This window comes from Aquarana catesbeiana, linkage group LG05 (genome assembly GCF_042186555.1).
Source record: "Aquarana catesbeiana isolate 2022-GZ linkage group LG05, ASM4218655v1, whole genome shotgun sequence".
Lineage (NCBI taxonomy): Eukaryota > Metazoa > Chordata > Amphibia > Anura > Ranidae > Aquarana > Aquarana catesbeiana.
In genome coordinates, this window is record NC_133328.1 from 104,338,490 (window position 1) to 104,365,032 (window position 26,543).

General features: G+C 42.9%; 1 protein-coding gene across 2 annotated transcripts in view; it reads right to left on the reverse strand.

Annotated features, from left to right (window-relative positions):
* Window positions 1-4,929: 4,929 nt before the first annotated feature.
* The window catches only part of DLEC1 (DLEC1 cilia and flagella associated protein), a 160,064-nt gene continuing 138,450 nt past the window's right edge, over window positions 4,930-26,543 (reverse strand). For both annotated transcript variants that reach the window (XM_073630029.1, XM_073630028.1), the window contains exons 32-39: window positions 14,647-14,769; window positions 14,440-14,534; window positions 12,902-12,992; window positions 11,748-11,942; window positions 10,078-10,239; window positions 9,809-9,962; window positions 6,732-6,855; window positions 4,930-6,334 (exon numbers count right to left, since the gene is read on the reverse strand). In XM_073630029.1, coding sequence (XP_073486130.1) covers window positions 6,211-6,334; window positions 6,732-6,855; window positions 9,809-9,962; window positions 10,078-10,239; window positions 11,748-11,942; window positions 12,902-12,992; window positions 14,440-14,534; window positions 14,647-14,769 — 1,068 coding nt within the window. In that variant the 3' untranslated portion in view covers window positions 4,930-6,210. The remainder of the gene's footprint in view (window positions 6,335-6,731; window positions 6,856-9,808; window positions 9,963-10,077; window positions 10,240-11,747; window positions 11,943-12,901; window positions 12,993-14,439; window positions 14,535-14,646; window positions 14,770-26,543) is intronic.

Below are 26,543 nucleotides of genomic sequence, written 5' to 3' on the forward strand. Positions count from 1 at the left end.
GTACCCATCAATGCAGCCTCACTGTGCCCATCATTGCAGCCTCACTGTGCCCACCAATGCAGCCTCACTGCTCATGAATGCAGCCTCGTTGTGCCCAGCCTCAGCCCATCAATGCAGCCTCACTGTGCCCATCATCAATACAGACTCACCATTGCCTGGATGATGGATCACAAACACACTTTGGGTATGTCCCGCTGTGTGTCACGGAGCTGGGTCTGTGTTGGGCGGTGCTGTTACAAGGTCCCGCCCCCTAGACCGGCTCGTGTGATAGGCGGAACACTAATTCAATCGGTGTTCCATCTACTATAACATGAGCCAGTCTAGGGGTGCGGGACCTTGTAACAGCGCCGCCGAACACAGGCCCAGCTCCGTGACACACAGCGAGAGATGTTCACTGTGTGTGTGTGATACACAAGAGGAGGAGGAGAGAGGGGAGGAGGAGGAGAGAGGGGGGGAGGGAGGGGAGCGCTGCATCCCCAGCCCTGCCGCTCTGTGTCCTCCAGCTGACAGTTTCCTGGCTGATTGCTTCTGGCAGCGATGCAGGCTTTTTTATAGGACATCAGACCAGCGGGAGGGGGGTGGCAGGGAACCGCTCTGATGGCCGCACTTGCTCCTCACTCACCCTGCACTAAATTCCACTTGCAAAATGCAAGCAGAATTTTTGAGGGGCACACACTAGGGGCACACATACACAAAGCAGCCTGAGATGGCAGTATAGAGCTCGATGTGGGCTCAATGACACAGCAGCCGACTTGCAGGAACTAAAGCCAGCGCAGCCCAGCTACAGAGCAGAGAGCACCTCTTGCACCCGCCACTGCCTTGTCCCGGCTCTGATAGCTGGCCTGATACCCCCCAATGTGTGGCACCCGGGGCAGACCCCCCCCCTGTAGGTACGTCACTGCATATTGCTACACTTAGAGGCGCCTCTCTTCTCTTTTATACTCTGTAGATGCTGCTGATTTTGCTTCCAATCCCCTTGTGGAGGCTGCCATATGTGGATGGACATTTTATGGTTACATAACCTATCACATTGCTATAATCTTTTTTATATGGACTATAAGGTGAAGGAATTATGAATAAATGTTGTGGAACGAATCATTTGAGTTTCTATTATTTCTTATGGGAAAATTTGCTTTGATATAAGAGTGCCTTGGATTACAAGGAAACGAATTATGCTCACAATCCAAGGTTTTACTGTGTGTGTGTGTGTATATATATATATATATATATATATATATATATATATATATATATATACAATTGTGCTCATAAGTTTACATACCCTGGCAGAATTCATGATTTCTTGGCCATTTCTCAGAGAATATGAATGATAACACAAAAAATTTTCTTTCACTCATGGTTAGTGTTTGGCTGAAGCCATTTATTATCAATCAACTGTGTTTACTCTTTTTAAAGCATAATGACAACAGAAACTACCCAAATGACCCTGATCAAAAGTTTACATACCCTAGTTCTTAATACCATGTATTGCCCCCTTTAACATCAATGACAGCTTGAAGTCCTTTGTGATATTTGTGTTTGAGGCTCTTTATCTTCTCAGATGGTAAAGCTGCCCATTCCTTCTGGCAAAAAGCCTCCAGTTCCTGTAAATTCTTGGGCTGTCTGTTATAAACTGCACGTTTGAGATCTCCCCAGAGTGGCTCAATGATATTGGGGTCAGGAGACTGAGATGGCTACTCCAGAACCTTCACTTTGTTCTGCTGCAGCTCATGACAGGTCAACTTGGCCTTGTGTTTTGGATCATTATCATGTTGAATGTCCAAGTATGTCCCATGCGCAGCTTCCTGGCTGATGAATGCAAATGTTCCTCCAGTATTTTTTGATAACATACTGCATTCATCTTGCCATCAATTTTGACCAAATTTCCTGTGGCTTTGTAGCTCACACATCCCCAAAACATCAGTGATCCACCTGCAATACAAAAGTTATCCCCGCACTAGTTTAGATCTCACCAGGTATGAAGCTGATCTTACTCTCCAGAGATGAGAGGTTCCAGGTGCTGGCTCATGCTAGTAGAGACTATATGCAAACGAGAAGATCCAGACAGCCGCACTCCAGAAAGTAATAATCCAAATTTCTTTATTTTAAAATCAGGAACACATCAGATACAGGACATCATGGACAGAGTGTACAGATCATAGGCTAACGCGTTTCACACTTATCCAAGTGCTTACACATAGCTCAAATGATGAGGTGATCCACCTCCTCGTTTCACAGTAGGAATGGTGTACCTTTCATCATAGGCCTTGTTGACTCCTCTCCAAATGTTGCGTTGGTCAAATAGCTCAATTTTGGCCCCATCACTCCAAATGACTTTGTGCCAGAAGGTTTGAGGCTTGAGGCTCTGTACTGTTTGACGTAATGTAAGCGGGATACTTTGTGGCATTTGCGTAGTAATGGCTTTCTTCTGGCGACTCGACCATGCAGCCCATCTTTCTTCAAGTGCCTCCTTATTGTGTATCTTGAAACAGCCACACCACACGTTTTCAGAGAGTCCTGTATTTCACCTGAAGTTACTGTATTTGTGGGTTTTCCTTTGCATTACAAACAATTTTCCTGGCAGTTGTGGCTGAAATTTTAGTTGGTCTACCTGACCGTGGTTTGGTTTCAACAGAACCCCTCCATTTCTGGATTAGAGTTTGAACATTGCTGATTGGCATTCTCAATTCCTTGGATATCTTTTTATATCCCTTTCCTGTTTTGTACAGTTTTGTACAGTTCAACTACCTTTTCCCGCAGATCCTTTGACAATTCTTTTGCTTTCCCCATGACTCAGAATCCAGAAACGTCAGTGCAGCACTGGATGAAAGATGCAAGGGTCTGTCAGGAGTCCAGAAACTCATTGACCTTTTATACACACACACTAATTACAAGCAAACAGATCACAGGTGAGGATGGTTACCTTTAATAGCCATTCAAATCCCTTTTGTGTAAACTTTTGTGCATGTTATCAGGCAAAAATCATCTGGGAATATAAACTTTTCATCAGGGTCATTTGGGTAGTTTCTGTTGTCATTATAATTGAAAAAGAGTAAACACAGTTGATTGATAATAAATGGCTTCAGGCAAACACTAACCATGAGTGAAAGAAATGTTTTTGTGTTATTCATATTCTCTGAGAAATGGCCAAGAAATCATAAATTCTACCAGGGTATGTAAACTTATGAAAATAATTTTATATATTTAATATAGTGTATATTTATGTAACCAATATTTGAATACATACAATATATAGAATTGTATGGTTAAACATGTATAAGACATTTTAACACATAAAGTGGGATGAACTAGAGAGTAAATTTTGTAAGTTCAAGTTGTAAATATGTTATTGTGCTTGGGATGGAGAAGTCTTATCAAGACACAAAGAGTTTGATTTAATGATGAACATGCTGGGTGTCATACTATCTGTAGAGAAGGATTTTAATTGGGTGAAAGTATAGGCAATGACTGTTACAAATAAGTTTTAATAAACATATAGGAATTGTGGGAAATAATAGGTTTGGTTGTAAGACAGGTGTCAGATTTATGGTTAGTTACAATGACCAAGCTCTTAGCAACCAATCATATTGTATCTTGCCTGCTTACCTTGTAAGAAACTGTATAAATAAAGTTGAATGATCCTATGTTTTGAACATGATCTTGTCTGTTCCCAGCTGTTATTATTAAACCTGCATCATTGAAGGTTCTGCCTGATTCAAAACGTCATTATTCTACTTCAATACTGAGCAGTCACTAGTGTTGATATCAGTTGCATAGAGTTTCAACATTTAGATAAAAGGATTATTTTCTCATATCTCAATTCACACAAACACCAGAAAAATAAACATTTTTATTATAGGGATGTCATAATTTTAAGAATTTTTTTGCAGTGACTTGCATGTAAGCAGTTGTGCTTTCCTTCCAACTTGATGGAGGTGGCTGTTGTCAGCAGCACCCAGTTCCCACGGCTTTCAGATGTCTTGTTTGTTCAACACCCAATGACTTGGCTGGATTCTGTGAACATCTGAAACAGAATCTGGGTCGGGATAGAGTTCAGAACACCTGTATGCACTTTTATGAACATTGTACAAAATGCATTCTCACAGGCTCCATCCACACTCGTACGACTCCAAAGACCAACTCCTGTACTATGTCTGCAGCCTCTGACCATCTCCTGTATCATGTCTGCAGCCTCTGACCATCTCCTGTATCATGTCTGCAGCCTCTGACCATCTCCTGTACCATGTCTGCAGTCTCTGACCATCTCCTGTACTATGTCTACGGTCTCTGACCATCTCCTGTATCATGTCTGCGGTCTCTGACCATCTCCTGTACTATGTCTGTGGTCTCTGACCATCTCCTGTACTATGTCTGCGGTCTCTGACCATCTCCTGTACTATGTCTGCGGTCTCTGACCATCTCCTGTACTATGTCTGCGGTCTCTGACCATCTCCTGTACTATGTCTGCAGTCTCTGATCATCTCCTGTACTATGTCTGCAGTCTCTGATCATCTCCTGTACTATGTCTGCAGTCTCTAACCATCTCCTGTACTATGTCTGCAGTCTCTAACCATCTGATATTCATTCATTTTTCACTTCCTCCTCCCTGGCCGTGGCCCATCGCATCATTTCCTGTTTGCAATGCCTTCTGGGAAGGGGCGGCAACTTCCTCTGACACTGCCGTTACTGCCGTTACACGGCCTGCTGTAAGTTTATAAAATAACAAACTACTGCTATAAACTAATAAAACAGACCTTAGTTTACAGACTAACTTTACTAGAATACATTAAGCTTGTGTATTATAGGGGTATTTTTATTTAAAAAGTATAATTTCGGCCGGAACACCACTTTAAGGTTTTTCACTTTAATGTATTCTATTCAAAAACCTTCTGTGCTGCAAAATCCCCCCCCCCCCCACCAGCCCTCCTTATACTTACCTGAGCCCAATCTGATCCAGCGATGTGCATGCCTGCCTCCCTCCTTCCTGGGCAGATTGAAAGCAAAGGGAGCATTGGCTCCTGCCGCTGATAATCAAATACTGTGCTGAGTGAACCGCCCGCTCTGTGTCAATAGACGTAGACAGGGCAGCCTGGGAAAGTTGCCCCCATGGAAAGTGACTTCTTACCGTATATTTCTGTCTGCATTTTACATAAGACTGTGCATGTGCTCTGGTTCTGCCATGCCATGCCCTCCCAAATCAGCAATAGGAGTCTCCACCCCCATCTCTTTAACCTCCTTGTGCAGTTGAGAACAGTGGTCACATGACCATTGAACTTAAAAAAAAAAAAATATGCGCAACCACACCACAAAAAGAAGCAGACAACGAGCCAGGACTTGATAAGTGTTTCATAACCTTAAACTTGTAAACAAATCGCAAAAAAAGTGCAGCTCTATCCAAAATGGTATAATTGTGTATAACAAAAATGTCATTTACAAAATGTGTATCAACCTTGATGAACAAAAGTGAACTAAGTAAATGTGTATCAAACAATCTCTCATGCTATTATGCGCAAAAGAAAACAGTAAAATTTTAGAGCCATTAAAGGCAACTGGAAAGTGCAAGTGTCCTAAATAAAATAAAAAAAGTCCACAGATGATCTTCTTAACCACAAACTTTTCCAGTGCTACCAATAGTGCTCCCTTCGCCACCTTGTGACAGCCGTGTTGTGTGATAACATTCTACAAGCGGCATTCATGGAGTATTTCTATATACATTGCATACAGTGCATCTGGGACATTGTTCTCTTATTATTATACATTTTATACTTCACTAAACAAAAAGTCCGAGAGTAGCAGCCTAACAAGATAATATATTTTTTATCAATAATAATTTTTATTATTAAGATTGCTTTAGAGCTGTGCGTGTATTTATGAGCCTGGATTACCTTACCCTTGAACCTGCAGGAATTTGTGGGGAGTTGAACTCGATGAGATTTCCTTTTTTATTTTAACCTTAATAAATATGTAATTACATGTTTGTGCATAGATTTATTGTATATTTATGTTATGTTTTTGTTTTGTTGTGGGGGTGGGGTGGTAGTAGTGGGCTGGTATATTGGAATTTTCCTTTTTCTTTGGTAGTGGTGACCTGTATGCTATGGGCCCATACAGCCTCGGTAATACTGTAGGTACAGTATAGTAATATTTTACAGCACATTGTAAAAGCACTTTTACATGTATTTATCCTTTAGAAAACCGATGTATGGTGAGTTATGCATTCAGTAGAACTTCATATTTTTCATCATAGGATCCTCGCCCTCTGATAATTAGTTTCTGTGGCTTCTCTCCCAGCATGCCGTGTGCTGTCACCACTGTCTCATAGTCAGCGTTTGTCCTGAAGAACATAAGACACAACAGAATTACAGTAGAAATATACTTATGTAGAAATATCCTTTTTATTAAAAGATAAATGACAAACACTTCCATGTATTTGTCATATTAAAGTATCAAAATATTCACAGGCAATAAAAATTAAATTCTCTAATTTGCTTTAAAATCTGGAAACCGCACAAATGTTTGTTTCAGGGTTAGTGTAACCATATTGTTTAAGGAAAAGCCAGGGTTTGAAGACCAAACTATTTGTGAGAATCTAGTGCTTATCTAAAGAATTGCAATGTCTTGTATCTGAAGCCAGCAGAAATCTGTGTAGGGCAGTGTATAATATAGGCCTGTTCTGCCTTTGGCAGTTTATAGTTGCTGGTAGTACACATCACCCCAGTATGTTTTCTTACCTTGCTGTGAAGGTGATTAGTAACATCTCTTTACTAGCAGATGTGTGGCTGACATGAGCCTCCAGCACCCCACTGCTGGGAGAGATGGAAAATACCTCTGCGTTGCTGTGTCTTTCTTGCTTGTCTAAAATAGACCAATATGCACATTGTTAGCTATTATTACATTACATTCTATTATACACTATTAGTAGCTTCCCCCAACATATTCAGCGTCTCATAAGTCTTCATTACCGCAAAATACTCTTTCTTCTCCACTGACCTGGAGATATCCTGCCATGTACAATGGATGTATGGACAATAGGTGTATTGACAAGCATTTTGCTGTATGTTCCAGTGAATGAAAAACACATGGAAATGAGAAAATCCACACGGACAAGAAGAGTAATTTACACCATCATGCTGCATTAAGCGCAAACACAAGTGAAGTCCACAAATGGGGGGCCTTTATTCCAAAAAGCAGATACAAAAGTACATCTTGATACGTTTTGTGCTGTTCTTAATTATAACTTGCATATATGCAGCCGATGGGTGGGTGGGCTTTAACACCGAGTGGCCACATATATGTGTCCATTGGGAACGGCTTTTCTGTGTTGAGATTGGGCTCACTGCGTGCTTCCAGCACAATAACTAAGATGGCATGGCAGCTCCCGACGAATACTTGTGAGCGGAAGGTTCTGATCATGTGACAGCCAATCACAGCAGTCACAAGATCTGGAAGTCTGCCTCCTCCTCCCGCCATTTAAATCCTCTGAAAGGATCAGGGGTGACAGCGTTAAGGGGTTAAATTAAACCTTTCTGTTGTCTTTACATATTGATTTAATTTAGTCCCAGTGTGACTGCATTACTGGGTTTCTATGCTTCTGCATGTAATGCAGACAGATCGTGGCTGGTGGGAGGAGCTGGCAGGGTGCTGTACATAGCTTCCTGAATACCTCACAGCACCCTGCCTCAGTACTTCTCAACTGCCCACAGCCCTGATGCAAGCTGTGTGTGGTTGGTTCTTGAGAATAGTCATAAAAATATCAAAAATGCCTTGATGGGTGGATACCAGTCTGGAGGAATGGACATTGCCAGACAGAACATTTCTGTGCAGACTGTCCTAGGGTAACACCCATTTTGATGCTGATTGGACAAAAGAACTGAAATCCAATAAATGCAGCTCTGCTCCCCCTTCAGATCATATAGTCCAGCAGCTCTCCTTCAAATCACAGCCCCCCACAGCTCTGCCTCCCTTCAAATCACAGCCCCCCACAGCTCTGCCTCCCTTCCAATCACAGCTCTACACAGTTCTGCCCCCCCCCCCCCCCCCATCACATCACAGACCCCCTTCAGCTCTGCCTCCCTTCACATCACAGCCCCAGGGTGCAAAACTGTTCTGCCTCCTGCTCTCTGCCCTGCTGTGATAGTGACAGCAGTGGAGGCAAGGGTAAAGACCGTGGCAGTCCAGATGTGACAGTGACTCGGTCCTGATCCAAACCATGGTCCACCATTTAGTGAAGCCTAAACTAGACAATGCTGGATGTCCTCCAGCCAGGAAAAAGGCAGGCTCTATCTGTCTTGCTGCAGCTTCTAGTGAAATCAGAGTAAGCAATTTCAGTACAGTAGTACAAATGTGTACAACCTGTACAACTGTGCAAGACAGGTGAGACTGGAGTTCAGCTTTAAGAACAATAGCAAGAACAAATCAAGCCATCTAATGTCTGTATGTGTTTTTTTGCAATAAAGCCTCCTGGTGTTCTACCTTTGAGGACTGTACTTGTGTTTGTGCATGAAGCTCGTAGCCTGGTGAATCTGGAGAGTCGATCCATAAAGGAGGGTATACACTATGAAAAAATTTGAAGAAAAATTCCATACGAGGAACGATCGTTCAATTTTTGTATAGTGTATACACAACTTTCAACATCCGAATCAGACTTTCCATACGAAAACTTCCGAAGGGACAAACTCCGAATTTTTTTCTCGTACGTGAACAGAACTAACAATTTTCGTTTATAGTGTACTGTTTTTGTATGAGAAAAATTGGATACAAAAGACTGCGCATGATCAGAAACAATAAATAACAAAGAAAGGCTTTGTCGTTCGAGAATTTTTGTATAATTAATATCATTCTCAGTTTCGACTTGCTGTGAAACATTTAGGAAAACCGGACGATCCTTCTGGTTTTAAGCCTCGTTCATATAAGCGTACTAAAGAATACACCTGGGTGAGGGCAGTGTTTGCCTGCACACGTGTTTTGTGCATCCATGTACAGGCAGTTCCATTCATGTCTATTTGACATCTGTGTGGGTGCATTTCCCTAAACTCACACTTTTGTGTTCGCAGACATGCACCCGCACAGATGTCAAATTGGAAACAGCAGCTGTGTCTGTGCGCAGGTGTACGCATAAGTACATCTGTGTGAACAGGGTCTTGGAGGTATTGGAATTGCTTGCCTGTTCTCAAACAGCAGCTGCTGTTATTGCTCAGGAAAAATTTGTGTTTGCCGCATTTTTTTTATTTGACCCAGTTAAATGCAGAACACCTGCTAAACCACAAGTGTCTGGTATGAATGAGTTCAGTTACACTTCTGTGTGCCATAAAATATCATCCAAAGACCTTGGGTGTGCTTTGTATGCCCAGAAATTTGCAGGGATCTCCTCTCACTTCCTGTTTGACTATGGGACAGGAAGTGAAGGTAAATCTCAACAATGGGACACAGATGGCAAAACAACTGACATGGGTTATAACCCTCCCTTACGCTATTCCAAAATGAAAAAAAAAAAATGTTTGCCTTTAGTTCTACTTTCAAATCTTCAGGAAAAATCTGACATTCTGTAACCCCCAACACATATACTAATTCTGGGGCAGCAAAGCTTAATCTGTTTAGATTTATTGTGAGTGATGCCCTGTAACTACCATGGAACCCAGGTGGCAAAGATTGACAGCTTCCCTCTAAAGCTTCTCACACTTTTTTTGTGAAGCATCCATTTTACCTTATATTATATAAGTGATTATCCAAAGATTCTGTAAAAAAACACCTGTAACCAGCATCTAATTAATTTGTATTAGAATTATTTTCTGATATATATAAAACTTACCCAGCAGAGCCATCCAGTAGCTCTTTGATCCACTTTTATTGAGGAGGAAAACCTCTCGTGTTCTTGTCTGTCCAACAAAGCATGTACCAAAATCCACTGTGCCACTTGAAAACTGAAGCACTGGCACTGTGACATACGCATTCAGTGCCACTTGCTGTAGAAATAAACACATGGCTGGGTCATAGGATGAACTGCTGTACTTCCAGCTAGAACCAATTAATGTTTTTACTATGCTGCCAAATTTCTCTCTCAGGAAGGGCAGTACTCACCTGTGTGCTCTTATTACTATACTCTATAAGTAACTGCTGGGAAAAGTGCAGCCTCCTCTCTCCATTCTCTGACTGCAGCAATGTCACTCCTGGCAGCATCTGATCCTCTGGAAAATGTTGGTAGGTCAGCAGTTCCAGTGTGGTGCAGAAGGACACTTTCACCTGTACAGGACCCAGAATATAAGAGCAATTTCAGGGAACAAGTAAACCAATCAGTGATTTACTAATACTGCCCAACAAACACTGCAAGTGTGCTAAAGCTTGAATGTTCACTCTGTTTACCTAAAATTGTATTTCCACTTTTGCAGCCAAACTGGAATAACACACACACTATATATATATATATATATATATATATATATATATATATATATATATATATATATATATATATATTCTTTCATAAACTTGAAAAAATTAAAGATTGCTGCTTACGTTCTTTATTTATTTTTTTGTTATTTGAAGTGTTACTAAACATACAATGTTCAATTGCCGGTATCCCTTCTATCCATATATACTGTAAATACCATGCCACTTTATTTAATTTAATATAAAAGTATCTGAGTACTTTATTTAATCATTGCTGTTCAGTGGTCTCATGATGTTTTCCAGGTCTTTCCTGTCTTCAGGGAAAGATCTGAGGGAGGAGTTTTTAGTACTCTGCTGATGTATGCTATATAGCAGGGGTCCCCAACCCCCTGTTGATGACCGGGCTGCACTTCGGGAGGTGAGAGGCAATCACGGTCCGCACAAGGCTGACACAGACCGCAGTCGCTGCTCACCACCTGCCGTGTGGCCATGCCCGTGTGTCCTCTACAGTCCTCCTCCAGCCGATGATATCATCCTATTAGCAGGGAAGGGGGCAGGACCAGCTGCAGACTGGGATGGAGAGCTATTCCGCCCCCCTGCCATGCTGATAGGATAACTGGTAGGATAGGTTGTCAGGTGGGCAGGGGAGCCAGGAGAGGACACACGTACTGAGCACAGTCTCTGCCCTGCCAAAGGTAGGAGTCCTTTGCAGGGGAGACAGAGATTAGAATGGGGAGAGAGGCAAGGGGGGGGACTGCAGGGGCACTGTGATGGAGGAGGTTGTGATTGCTAGGGGCACTGTAATATAAAGGGGGCTGCACTGTAAAGGGACACTGTAATCATTACAGTGCAGTCCCCTTTACATCACAGCTCCCCTTTACATTATAGTGCCCCCTTTACATCACAGCCCCCTCTTTGCATTACAGTGCCCCCTTTACATCACAGTGCCCCCTTTAAAGAGCAGTCCCCTTTACATCAGAGTGCCCCTTTACAGAGCAGGACCCTTTACATCACAGTGCCCCCTTTACAGAGCAGTCCCCTTTATTTAAAATGTATTTAATTTTTATTTCAACTTTGTGTATCACCTGAGGCCAGTCACTTCACTGGATATTGTAGGGGTTTACAACCACTTTAAGTTTAAACAATTTCCTATGCTACACTGAATCATAAGAAGCCCGGCTCCATGCTCTGATATAATAACAGGTTGTTTTTTTTCTACTGTGCATGTTTAAAGTTGTACACCTGGTGTAGATTGTGCACCTGAATGTTAGACTTGAAACTTAGCAAACTGCAAAACTTTAATAAAGAAGAATTTATTAAAAAATGCATAGCTTTAAAATAATATAAAGTATTTCCTTTACCAATGTATTTTGTTGTGGGTGGAGCACCATCTGCCCTCCCCACTCTTCGCGGTCGCTCTGGGATGTCCGGACACTTTTGTTTGGATCAATGGCAGAAACAGAGAATGGTTTGGACAGCAGTAGCCGGAAGTATAGAGGAGTCTCTGTGCAGTTGATCAGTTTCAGGCTCCGAGTGGTTTCAATGTCAGTTAAAATCTAGGGAGGAAATATAACAACATGGGAATTAATTTTATCTGATGGCTTTCTGCTCAGGACCTATGGGGTTGATTTACTTAAACTGGAGAGTGTAAAATCTGGTCCAGCTGTGCATGGTAGCCAATCAGATTCTAACGTCAGCTTGTTCAATTAGGCACTGACAATAAAACCTGGAAGCTGGTTGGTTTCTATGCAGAGCTGCACCATATTTTGCACGCTCCAATTTTAGTAAATCAACCCCTATGTGTAATTGGAGAATCATTGCAACACTGAATTCAGACTTCAGCAAAGCTGCTTGAAACTTGTCAAAAGCTTTAGAAATGTTTACCAAATGCTTGCTGTACACACTGCTCTGATACAAGCCAACACCTGTGAGAACAAGGTCTTACTGTGCTCACCAACAAACACGCTGCTATGTTCTGAGCATGTAATAGGCAGAAGAATGCAGCAATGACATTCTGCATCTCATTCTTGATACAATGGGCCAATGCTCTAAAATTCTGATCTCTCAGTCTGCATTTCCTCAACTCATGGCGTGTAAATATCATTCCTCGCAGCTGTAAATACCCAACACAATCTGAAATAATCCTCCCAATCCAACAAAGCAAAATCGTAAGCTTTTGGTTTCAGGCCACTTGGAGTTACAATCTGCAATCCGCAGGTGGCTGGGAGGGGATATGTCCTCTCCTCATCACCTTTTTTACCCACTGTGCTACAACTGCATGCACTGCAACAGTTGTAGGGTGGTTGGGACGCGGCCTCCCAAGGGGTATAATTTTTGCTATGGCTGTGGCATTTGTACAACTCCCTCCAGTTGCTGCGATAGATAAAAAGGGTGGTCGGGGGGGCTCAACTGGCTTTTTTTTTACCACTACCCAACTGGAAGTATAAACCAGGCCTAAGTGTCTATGGTTGCATGAAACTTAACATTGATAAAAGACATCAGTTTTGATACTAACAGGAGAGGTTTTCCTATCTGGGATGAGGTCACTTGCTATAGAATAAAACACCAGCCCTTCCTCATCATCGTCTTCCACTTCTACGGTGAGCCTGCAAAGGAAGAAAAACACTCACAGTATCAACATTATCAATCTGTACTCTAAGAAAAACTAACCCACTATTCAATGATTCAGCTCATACCTATGTTTCAAAGTGAAGGAGGAATTTAAAAAGAATCCAAATCTGAGGAAGACTGGCAACAAATTTGGTCCATGTTTACCACCAGTACTCTAAAGTTCTTACCCATTGGTACATGGTACCCTCCATTTTGGCACATCTCCACCCTGTGCAATTTAATAAATATGATAAATCCCCTTCCCGCAACACCCCCGCTCTCTTTTCTTATTCTCCTTAGTTCCTTTATTGTTATTTTTTTCTTTCCACTTACCGCTTAAGGTACTCTGTGGGACTTTATTTCAAGCTCAGCTTTTTACACTTCACCACCATGATGTGCCTTATCTCCCTTATTCTTGGTTTTCAATATTTCTTGCTTCATAAGATGGAGTTTTTTTTAGCATGCACTTTACCCAACATATATTTTGGACAAAATGTGATAAATGTGACCGTTATTTTCCCGTTTGCACCCCCAGATCAGACAGGCTAGATACGGACCTGGTTGAAAGCATCAACACATTTGCATTTTATGCTTGTGGCCCTGTGCACAGCGGTGGTTGGGCGGAGCTTTAGTGCACTGTTATAGGGCCCACCCCGCTGATGCCACAGGCCAAAATCTGGTGGGGCACAGCCCACCTCAGCACCCCCCCTAGATCTGGCCTGCTGTCCAGACTCTAAGTTTATACATTGTATCTCTGTAAAATGCTTTCAAAAACATAATAAAACAATTAAAACTTAAAACAGAAATGCTCATATAAACAAGGCAACCATACTGATAAAACAATGGCAAAATGTGTGTTTGTGTGACATTAAAACCCAATTCCAGCCAACCACTGTCAGATTTTTACTGCTGTTATTGTCCCTGTTGGGAAGATTTCTCTTCATTTCCTGTTCTGGTGAGAGTTGGATCTGAGGCTAGGAATAGATGAGAAATCACTCCAGTGGAGACAGTAATGACTATTCACTCTCTTGCTACAAATAAATGGGTTACCTTAACACAATACATGTTAATTTGTGACATAACATGCATTAACACATGTGCGTTTAATGCACCACAGCAGACTGGGCTAATGTAAATAAAAGTTCATTAAGTATTACCAGACTAACTGAACAAAATTCAAAAATCCTTTGGTAGATAAAACAGCTCCTATATACTGTAGATTATGTGGGCTGATTTCCTTTAGCCCAGCTTTAAAATAATTACGGCAAAGTAATATATATATAATCATGCACAATCTTACTAAGCTCTGTCACACATAATATACAGTAATAAGGTTAAATTGCAAAGCAAATAGAACATTACTGAAGGGTTTTACATGTCAAATTATAATGCCCTAAATAGACTTCAGAGTCCCCCAGGAGTCTGGTAAAAGTCTGTACTCACAATGCTGGCTTCACAAATGCCTGTAGCTCCATTTTGATTGGCTCTACCCCATATCCATGCTGTCTTTTTATTCTCCCAGGGACCAGTTTTGCTGACTGAAAGTCAGAGAAAAGAATGTACATGCATAGTTAGATGTGTTTTAAAGTTATGAAGAGAAACAAATAAAACCATATTCGAGTGATATCAGAATTATGAAAATATATTTACCTTGTCATCCAAGCTGAGAAATCCCAGGGCATATCCACTGCATTCTACCTTCTTGGTGACCCCAGAGAGCATAAGAGGAGTGAAAGATACGTGTATGCTACTGTAACCTCCAGAAGGAACAATCTGCAATATAACATACAAAGTCTAGATCTACCACTGTAAGGTGTAACATAAAATGAAAACTAGTGATAAACAACAGCAACCATAACATCTCTTAAGGCCCATTTCACACTGCCGCGACCTGAAAGTTGAGCAACTTACAGTGAGACTTTGCCAGGAGTACTACTTTGAGGCTCAAAACCGATAGAAGTCGCCTTGAAGTAGTACAGGAACCTTTTCTAAAGTTGGAGCGACTTCAGTAGTGCTAATTAAGACAGCTCTCATTGACTAACATGGGATTTCACAGGTCACACGACTTGGGGTCTAACAAGTCAGATCCCAAGTCGCGGCAGTGTTAACCAAGCCTAAAAAAAGAGTGAGAACGCTTCAGCTATAAATTTAAATGCATCTAAACCCAAGAACAAAACTGCAATATATTGAAGCTTACTGCTTCTTAAATGTTGTGGCTGCATTAGATTCCTTTGCTAGGCTTTTTCCCTTTATTTTCACCAGATGATCCTGCGAGAAACATACTTCTTGTCCTAGGTTGACAGCACTCAGTATACTGTATCTATGGAAAACAGTATTATCATCCTCAGAAGGAACTGTGTTAGGACTACAGAATGCCTCCCCATCTCCTAATTTCCATATTTTAGAGAAGGGTAATGTTCTGAAGTTCACAAACATGGACCATCCGAGCTTCCAGTACCTAAAGGAAGTTAGGAGTTTGTTGGATTTTTGCTGGAAAATAGTATCATTCCTTTAGAATTTTGACTTACCTGTAAGGTCCATATCTTTGAGTACAGTAGAGGACACAGGTCCTTATAAGAGAGAGCCACCAGCTCATAAACATATCTGACAGATGTGGCAGCAACTAAAAAGCTATTTTTGTCTTGGGAGTAAGCCTCATCTCACAAAGCTTTCAAAATGGGGAGGTTGTTATTGTTCCCAGATCTCCAAGCTAAATTTGCATTACCCCTACACATATTATTTTACTACTTACAGTTAGCTCATGCAGTCAAGGCGCAGGGTGAGATGGCAGAATGGGTGCTTTCACCCACTCCCATTTTTCATTCACTTCAGAAAGCGTCTGAAACAAATGGCTTTATCTCGCAATGTTACCACATGCTCCTGACGGAGTTCCTGAGGGCTCATCCTACTAGGGCAATGTCTCAGTGGGAGGAGAATGTGGGCACATTAACAGGAAATCAGTGGGAGGAGGCCTTTCAGTCGGCTAATACATGTTCTCTTAATGAATCACAGAAGGTACCCCAATTATACGTTCTACTCAGAGTACACTACACCCCAGTAAAAGCTTTGTTGGATGGGCAGGCTACCTGACTCGCTATGTGATAAATGCAGGTGTATGTCTGGGGATCTTAGCCATCTCCTCTGGCGATGCCCAAAGCTCCACTGTTACTGGAGCAAGGTACTCTCCACACTTAATGAAATTTTCCAAGTGTCTATGAACCCTTTCCACTGTTTACTCTGAATTCTTAAGGAGGTCATCTCAGAGGAGATTACAAGGATAGCTTTCTCTAGGGCCCTATTTCAAGCCAGGAAGCATATTCTCCTGGGCTGGAAGTCTGCGCCCCCCCAGTTAAAACGTGGGTGACTCATATGGGTGGTACAATTCTCCTGGAGAGATATATCTATCAACACAGGGGCCGGCTCCATAAATGTGAAAAAGTGTAGCTAGACACTCCTGGGATGTCCCCAAGGGAGCTTGTCCTGATGAGAAGTTTGCAGTGTCCCATGGGATGAGTGCACCCTGGGGGACTCCGGGGAACCTGGATGGGGTGTAGAAGTCACCATTGTCTCTCTATCGTCAGTGTCACGTAGAAAAACTGTGCTTTAGGATAGGCCTATGTGGCAAGTGAACAGGTTGCTGCCTCCCTTATGCAGAGCACTCACATGGGGTACCCTGCTAATCATACGTAAACTATCAGAAAAATGGGTTGATTGGCGCTACCTGGAAAACCTGATTGCTAAGCATATACAGGAAAAAACCTTAGAGATGGTTTTATATTGTTACAGTCTTACACATCAATGTACATATCACCTCAATCAGTATATAAAGGGGGGATATCCCAGTAGCTGGTAGCTAGTGGGAATGGGTAGGAGGCGTTCTAAAATCCCTACACAGTAGGTTTTGTTGTTGTATATATGAAGATAAATGTTATAAAATGTAAGCAGAGTGATGTACAGGTAAATACCTGAATTAGTGCACCATTACCAGAGAAATTGCACTGTATGTATATTAATATGCAATTTTATAAAATGTAAGCAGAGTGATGTACAGGTAAAGCCCTTTTTTATATTTTTTAAAGCATGAGGGCATTGCAGCACCTCCATCAACCAGGATATATCCGAGGCATCCATCGCAAGCAACAGGGAGCAGTGAGTTCTACTTAAAGCATTACAGGCCCATTACCCCTGTAGGGGTACCAGGAGTCGGTGAGTAGGAAATCAGAAGGGGGAGCACAAAAGTCACCTGGCAACATTTTATGCACTAAAGTCACCCCTGGGAGTTCCTGACCTGATACAGTGACAAACTTATGGGACTATTGCACTCCACTGTCATTCAATTGCTGCAGCATATGCTGGGTCCAGGTCTCACTATATGAACTGTAATGCACCTATATGGTTCACACTCCAAGCTTGATGCATGTACTTCTGTGGTTGATGCACAATATACATCACTGTGATACGTTTACTGCAGCATATGTTATGTTTCAGCCTTATTGTATTACTTGAGTTGCATCTAAATGGATGATATAGTTTAAAGTGTACCTAACTGGCTTATTGCTTACCAGTACTATATACAGTTATTATAGTGCATATTAATATACATACAGTGCAATTTCTCTGGTAATGGTGCACTAATTCAGGTATTTACCTGTACATCACTCTGCTTACATTTTATAACATTTATCTTCATATATACAACAACAAAACCTACTGTGTAGGGATTTTAGAACGCCTCCTACCCATTCCCACTAGCTACCAGCTACTGGGATATCCCCCCTTTATATACTGATTGAGGTGATATGTACATTGATGTGTAAGACTGTAACAATATAAAACCATCTCTAAGGTTTTTTCCTGTATATGCTTAGCAATCAGGTTTTCCAGGTAGCGCCAATCAACCCATTTTTCTGATAGTTTACGTATTGTCTCTCTATCAGGCCAATGTTCTCAAGTTATGGTGTCTATGTACCTGTTTGTGCAGACTGTTGTGGTATATTTGGGGTTGAGTTTTGTTGAATATGATAGGTGGGGGATGCAATAAGTCTCTGTAACTGACGTTTTCAAACTGTAAGTTGTAAATGTCTTTATAATTTGATGTACTGGAATGACAAGCTTTACTGAATTATTTTCCTTTTATGTACCATGTGTTTTCTCAATAAAACTTTTTTTTGATAAAAAAAAGAGGCTACTTTACAGGAGAAGTCATCTAGGGCGATATCCTTGATGGGCTCAAAGGGTGGTTTCTGCAGGACAGAGAGAACCAATTTGAGGTCCCCAGGAAACATAGGGTGATGTGAGGGAAGCCTGATCTGATATACACCTTGAATAAAAGTTTTGCTGAAGTAGAGGGAGGCCAGAGATTTTTTGAAAAAGAATGGACAAAGCTAAAATCTGTTCTTTCAGATTGTTTTAGGTCAAGTTCTGAGCAAGTCCTGATTGTAGGAAGGCCAAAATGTGAGGCAGAGTGTTCTCTCTGGGACTTAAGTGTCTGTGTTCACACAAGGCGAAGAAGAAATTTTAGGTTCAATTATAGATTTTTCTTGAAGCAGCTTTTATTGCTTTTAGCAAGGTGGGAATGACAGACTCAGAGACCCTTATGACCTGGGCATCAACAGCCATGACGCAGGTCTAGTCTGTTGGAGAGACCTAGTAGTCTTAGTATGTCAGTGTACCAGGTTTATCTAGGCCAGTTTGATAGAATGAGAATCACTTCCTTGCTCAGCTTCATGGAGCAGGCAAAGTAGAATTCACGCTGGATGGAAGGAAGAGATTTGCCCGAACTGAGACCAGGGGGCTATTAAGGCATCTGATGCAATTGCTAGAGGATCCTTGGTCTTGGCCACAAACAGAGGTAGCTTGTTGTTAAATCTAGAGGCCACATCTGGGGTCTCCTATCTCTGACATATTAGGTTGAAGATGTCAGGGTGAAGGGCCCATTCCCCTTGGTTCAGGCAGTAACAGTGGAGGTAATCCGCCTTCTAGTTGTCCACTCCTGGGATGTGGACAGTAGAGATCATTAAAAGGTGAGTCTCCATTCATGAGATGATCTGGCTTGCTTCCTTCAAAGCTACAAAGAATATTGGGCTGCCAAGTATGGGCAAGAAGTGGCTAGAGATGTTGTAGGGTAAGCCCAGGAGTCTCCGCACCTCTCTCCAGGCTATGACAGTGTCTCTAATCGGTAGATTAGATCTTAAAGGAGGAGGCAGAGAATATAGTCTAGGATCACATCTCACATAATGTCATAGAGGCACCCATTAGAACATCCCTTTTTCCAGAAACCAAGGGATACCACCCCTACAGACGTTGTAATGTTTGTATGCATAACGCATGTGGACGTAGGAAGTCTGAGACATTTCAGTCTTAAGCTACTTCTATTACATATCACATGAAACATTTCACCACGTGTGCTACATGCTTTATAGTGTACCTCATCACTTGCCCATGCAATAGACAATACGTGGGCCGCACGATAAGGGCGTTTAGCACCCGGGTGAACGAGCATATTACAGCATTAAACTAGGCCGTACCAATCATAGTGTGCCTCGGCATTTTCTGGAACATCATGACAGAGATCCGTGGGGCACTAAGTTTCAAATCATTGATCAATATATTCCGCATTGGAGGGGGAGCCCGTGCATTAGAGGGGTTTCTCAACTAGAAACTTTTTGGATATTCCAGCTAAAGAGTTATTTCCCCCATGCGTTGAACGTTGAATGGGACCTGAATGCTTTCATCAATAAATCATGATCTACTGTGGACTTGGCTCCATTTTTTACGGTACACCTGGGTTTGGTAGCATTCATCTTTGTTGTTCCACCTTTTACCCATCACTGTTTACCCCCCTTTTTATTTACCCATTTTTATTCAGCACAATTTAAATAAGTAAGGCATGATTCATATACTGATACAGTATTTTTGGCCTCTTTTGGGGTCACATATAGTTACCAGATACACTATTTTTATAAATTTTTTATATATTTTTTATATATTTATCATTTATTCAAGATGGATGTTGAGATAGATTGATTTTTGTTTCATAAGTCAAATTTGTTCTATAGATACCACTATGATGTGCATCAAATATGAGATAAAAGTTCCTCTTGTATATGTTTTTGAGTGTTACTAAGGAGTATATGAGTTCAGGAATTGATGTCCCCATGTTTTTAATATGTTTGCTATGCTTTTTCATTTTGATCTTTACAACAGTTTCGCCATGCTAGTACATCTGTGCTTAATTTAGGACATCCGATGTCACATATAGCTGTCCAGTCACCTGCGCTCTATCCCTCTGTGCAAAGATGATAGAGCGCGATAGGTGGGCGGAGCTACGCCCCTCCACATTATACATCCACACTAGCCTCTTCCTTGTATGATATTGAGGCTTGAAACACAGAGAGCCAGAGCTTGGGGAAGACTTCCTGCAATGTGATGTCAGGTGGTGGTTTTGGCACCAGTCTGACAGCTGAAACAGATTTTAAATCAATTATGTGTCTATATATACAAGCGTGATACCAGACAAAGGACAATATGCCCCAGTAGAAGGACCTCTAGTCCGAAACATGTCGGGTTGATTTTTTGTTCCTGGTACCACGCTACTTTTTATTGTGATCACTTTTATCTTGGCTGCTGTTATCTGGATTTTTACCCTATTTGGTTTAAAATAAACCTGCTTCTTTGGATTTAAGCACTATGTGGAGCCTTTTTTTCCTTTTCCATGTCCCCATGATGGCTTTGTGAAAAGTGCATTCCTCCTATATACACCTGTTGGAGAAGTGCGTACAACCAGACCTGGAACATCTGATGTCTTTAGGTCGTTTACCATTGCTACAAAGGAACCAGTGGAACCTGCCGTATATGCCTCTACAACAAACATCTATGTGGATTGATCGATCCTTAAGCCTGTATGACACCTAGCCGTACAGCAAACGTGTCCACCTGTTCCGGTAAGCGTATTTGCTCCATTCATTCTTTGCTGTGGATACTGAGTATTGGAACACCACCTCTATGAAACCACGTAGCACCCTTGAGATACCTCTCACTCATCTTACATTTATACTGCTCACCTTTGTTGAACATTTATATGACCATAATGTTCACATTATTGGTCGTTAATATGAACATGGACTCACTATAATAATACAATATTGTATTTGGCTTCCTGCATTTTTTATATTTAGTTAATTACTATCATGCTGCACAGCTGATAGTCACATTTGTGTTGATTTTTATGCATAGCGCTGCATTGTTTTTTCTTTTTAGAATGTAAAACAGCCTGGAGATTGAACGGGGACACAAGGGCGGCCTCCAGCATGTACTTGGAGTAGCGTGAATTTTTGGACAGCCAATTGATACCCTGCCGCAACAGGCAAGAGATATTATAAAATCTAATATTGGGCAGGCCTGCACCACCCTCACTCTTCGGGAGACGTAGTTTTTGAAGCGCAATTCTTGGCTTTCTGCCATGCCAGAGAAATGTGAGCAGAGCAGTATGTATTCTTTGAACATCTATATGTTTTATCAGAAGAGGAAGAGTCTGCATTGGGTACAGTAATCTTGCAAATGAGACCATTTTGAAGAGATGGCATCTCCCAAACAGCGAGAGGGGCAGGGTCGCCCATGCTTCCTACTCCTGTACAATCTTAGCTATCACTGGAGGGTAGTTTAGACTATATAGAGAGGAGGATTCCCTACCAATGCGAATCTCTAGGTAGGTGATATGTTGCTTTGCCACTATAAACGGAGAAGAGTCAATCCAGTTTCGAGACAGCTGTGGGTTGAGTGATAATATTTCGCGCTTGTTGAAATTGATCCATAGCCCTAAGCAGGCCCGGAAGGTCGCAAACAGTTCCTGAAAGAAGGATATATCCGAGGAAGGGTTGGTAGAGAAGAGAAGAATGTCATCGGCAAATAGCGCCGAGCGAACAACTTGACTGCCTACCGCTGACTCCTGAGGGGGATTCTGGAGAGCGGTTCAATAGCTATATTGATGAGAAGAGGGGAAAGAGGGCATCCTTTATGAGTGCCTTTGATGAGTGGGATGTCAGGAGGAAAGTCGGGGGTAACGAGGCGGGCAGTTGGAGAGGCGTACATCTTTTGAACAAAATGTAAAATGGGGCCTGACATGTCAAACGCTCTCATGACCAGGGCACAGCCAGGAGAAGCTAATGTTATCGAAAGCCTTTTTGGCTTCTAGCTATATAATGGCTGTGTCCTGGTCAGAGTGAGTCCTAGAAAACTCAAGGACTAGGAGGATTTTGCGGATATTAAGGGTGGCAGAATGTCCCGGGGTGAAGTCTGATTGGGCCTGATGGAGGATTACTGGAATATTGTGGGTGAGGCGGGATGCAATGATCTTGGAGAGGATTTTCGCATCGACGTTGATAAGGGAGATGGGCCTGTAGGAACCAGGGAGAATGGGATATTTCCCCTTTTTAGCAATGAGTTTGATGTCTGCTTGAGATCCGGAGGGTAGATATGGGCCTTTGGCCCACATGGATTTGTAGACATGGCACAAAGTATCTGGGATGAAGTCCGATGTGAGCTTGTAGAATTCCGCGGAGAACCCGTCCGGGCCAGGGGCTTTCCCTATAGAGATGGATTTAATAGTAGAGCGGATATCATCTTGGGAGATGGGAGCGTTTAGAGATTCCAGTTGTTCAGGGGATAGAGCAGGTAGTTTAATTCCCGCAGGTAATTTGTTTGCCGCTTCCATATCGATAGGGTCCTCTGAGTAAAGGGTTGGAAAGTATTTCGTTATGAGGGCACTGATCTCAGAGGGCGCATTAACAATAGCACCATTAGGTGAGCGTAGAGCTCTAATATGCGTCAGAGGGTGGCGGTCCAAGCATAGTTTTGCTAGTAGCTTGTCTGCCTTGTTGCCAAATCTGTGGAGATGAAGAGTAGAGTATGATTGCTTAGTGCTCTCCTGCTGCGCAGACCAATGGTCAAAGTCGCGTTTAGCCGCTTGCCAGGAGAGTGTATTGGCAGGGGTGCGGTTTATAGACAGAGCATAATGGGACAATCGTAGAGAATCACTGGCTTTAAGATACTGTGTGCGAGTTTGCCTTTTGAATTGCGTGGTGTAAGAAATAATGCGCCCTCTGAGAAAAGCTTTCCCAGTTTCCTAAAACAGGTTAGGGGTAGCAAGGTAGGCCCCGTTGGTTTCGGTGAATTCTGCCCAGGCAGTGCAGAGGGTGTGTTTAAAATCATTGGTCCCAGTCAGAAAGGAGGGGAAGCGCCAGGTACGTGCGCTGCGAGGGGATGTAATTCCAGAAAATTGGACACTGATGGGAGAGTGGTCAGAGATAACCATGTCTTCTATGGTTGACGAAATCACTAAGGGGAGTGCCCCTGGGGACCAGAAAAAGTAGTCAATACGAGAGAATGAGCCATGGGGAGGGGGAGAAGAAGGTATATTCCCTATCTGTAGGATGAGAGGTCCGCCAGATATCTGTGAGGTGGAGGGAGGAGATCGATTGGACTAGCATAGTGGGAGTGTCAGTAGAAGAGGAGCATTTAGCAGGTCCCTGGGTGCGGTCCTCGGACATGTGCATAACCGAGTTAAAGTCTCCCCCATTAAGATGAAAGTGTTCTGGAGTCTGCAGAACCCAGGAGTTTAATTCTTGAAAAAAGGACTGCCCCGGGGAGTTAGTGCCATAAACATTAGAGATAGCGATGTCAGGGAAGGCAACCATTAGGTGAAGAGTAAGTCTGCCACTGACCGAGTCCGTCTCTATGGAGCGAATTGTGTGGTGGAGGTTTGTGGATTAAGATGGCAACTCCTGCTTTATGTTCTACTGCTGGAGAACCGTAGGCCTTACCTAGCCATAATTTACAGAAGCGAGAAAGTTTGTTTGCGGCCAGATGGGTCTCCTGTAGGAGAGCAACATCTGCCCGCTAATTCTTGAGGTGTCTCAAAATTTGCATGCGCTTGTTAGGGGAGCGCAAACCCTTGACATACCATGAAATTACCTTTAGGTGATCCCCAGCATCCGAAGGAGCCATGACTGACGCAGTAGATAGACTTGAGGTAGCTCAATCGGGGGTAATACTACCACAGACATCGCCCCGTCAGATCCAGTATCAGTGAGGCTTTGGTAGAATGCCAACAATAAACAGGAAAACGAGAGAACAGTTAACCAGATGCATAAAACATGGATAAAGGGGAGGGCAAGCCTCCAAAAACATTTCAGGGACTTCACTTTTTTCCCCATGTAATAAGCTCCCAAATCTCCCCCACCCAAGAGTGCTTCCTCTCTGTATGCAGATGTGAAAAAGCTCAAAGGAGGGGGGAGAGGGGATGGTCTTCAATAGACAAATTGTGCAAACAAAATTTTTGAAGTATGGCGTGCTAGTCCGCATAGTTTAGATATCTAACAATCACTGGTCGAGGCTTGGAGGTTTCTGACGGCTGACCGATACGATGGGCACGTTCCACTAGGCAGGGAGTGCGTAGGCCCAGTTGTTCCAGGATGGTGGCAGAGCAGATGGCGGTCAGCGCGATAAGGAATATGATTCGAGGAGTCCTATGATGCGGAGGTTGTTGCGTCTGGAGCGATTTTCCAGGTCATCCACTTTTTCCTGGAGCACCTTCTGCACGGTGGACAGCCTGGCTACAGCAGCAGACATTGCAGCAGTATCATCCTCTATGGAAGAGATTCGCTCCTCTACGTAATCGATTTTCTGGGCTTGATGCTGGATGTTCTTGTGCAGGTGTTCTAGCCCTTTAAGAACCGCTTGGTCTACTGCTTCAGTGACCATGGGGGTTAGGAGGGAACTACTGCCTGTGCTATGCTTGAAGGAGAGGCAGGGTCCATCTGTGTGGGTGCCTGCGTGTCAGTGTGTGCCTGCATTGTACAGAGCTCAGCAGAGGGGGCATGCACCATATTGGCTTTAGCGTGTGTCATGTGCCCTGTGTCTCCTGTGTCCGAGCGGGGAGCAGGGGCCATTCGGGGAGCGGATCGCTACAGAAAATGATCCATGGTGGTTCCCCTGGCAGGAGAGAGGTAGGAGAAAGGGTTACCTCGGACACCGGCGGGCTTAGAAGCGGGTATGACAGGAGTGCGGCGGGAGCTGTGATCTCCTAGCTCCTCTCCATGCGGCGCCGGAACCGGAAGTTCACTGGTGTTTTTTGGCTTCTGTGCTCACCTATGGGCTTCGCCTGTTATATTTTGGGTTTATATTTCCTTCTCTTCTATCACTTCCAGGACCACCTTCTAATTTGCTTCTCTCTCTGAGCTCCTGTTTGCCTAGTGTTTTGTGTATTTAGTATCTGACTTCCCGTGTACTGACCCCAGCCTTGTTTTCTTCTTGTACTTGTCTGCCCCTCACCCTGACCTCGGGGCTCATTTCCTGGATCCTCTTCTGTCTCCTGCCATCTGTACTCTGCATACACGAGTGGTCTCTGTATCATCAGCTGGGCGTACCTGGGGGCCACTACCTGGTTGTAGCTTGTTATACAGTAAGTCCATCCCCACCATCAGGGAAAGAAGCAAGCTGGGGCTTAGACTCCGCACCCTGGGGAACCCTGTGTTGGCGTTCTACAAGGGCTCACTACCACAGAAATCTGACAATATGCTAATAGGCATCCTGGATGTCTACGGATGCCAAGTATTCCCCTTAACAATAACTAACCTTGTAGACGTCATGCAACATTTTGGAATTTTTAGGTAATTGTTGAGGGATTTTAGGTCCAGAAAAGGATGATTCCTCCCGCTGAGCATTGGTAGCATGAACAGGTTTGAATAGAATCCTTGGAGCCTGTCTTGTGGGGTTACTGGCATAACTACTCCCTTGGACAAGAGATGGTTCAGTGCATTGTGCTAATGTGACTGTCCTTGGACAGGTTTTGATTGATTTGAGAAAATAAAGCATTGAGAGCGTAGAGTTTGGAACTCTATTTTGTATACCTTTGAAACCACCTATTGAACCCACAGGTCTGGAACGTCTGTGACCCAGAGAGAAGCAAACTGTAACAAACATCCCCTACTCTTAGGAGTGAGAGTGCTGCTCCATTGGACATTGAAAGAGATCTTTAGGGTGGGCTTTGTGGGCCAGGTCTTTTGCCAAAATGAAGGGCTGAACATAGATTTAAGCCTTGGTAGAGTGATGATGAGGTGCTCTGTGTTTGGAGGGGTAGCCGTTCCTGTGGAGGTGGTGCCTCACCAAAAAGACACCCTCCTTCAAACAGCAAACATGTGAGGTGTCTTTTACAGACAGCCTCAGCTGACCAGGCTTTGAGCCACAACATTCTGTACATGTGAATGGAGATTAGAGCCATTCTGCAAATTTGTCTTATAACTTGTTCTAGTGCAACCATTCAAAACAGCATAGCAGGAGGTAATTAACTGTACTTTCTCAGTTAAAGTGATACTAAATGCTAATTTTGTTGCTTTAAAATAAAAAAAGATATTATACTTACCTGCTCTGTGCAATAATATTGCACACAGGAAAGGGGCAGAATGAAATGACTGTCGGTTTGCATGAACAGGCCCAGCAGTGCTGGAAAGAGGAAAAAGCTGGGGACAGCGATAGGTAAAGCTTGGGAA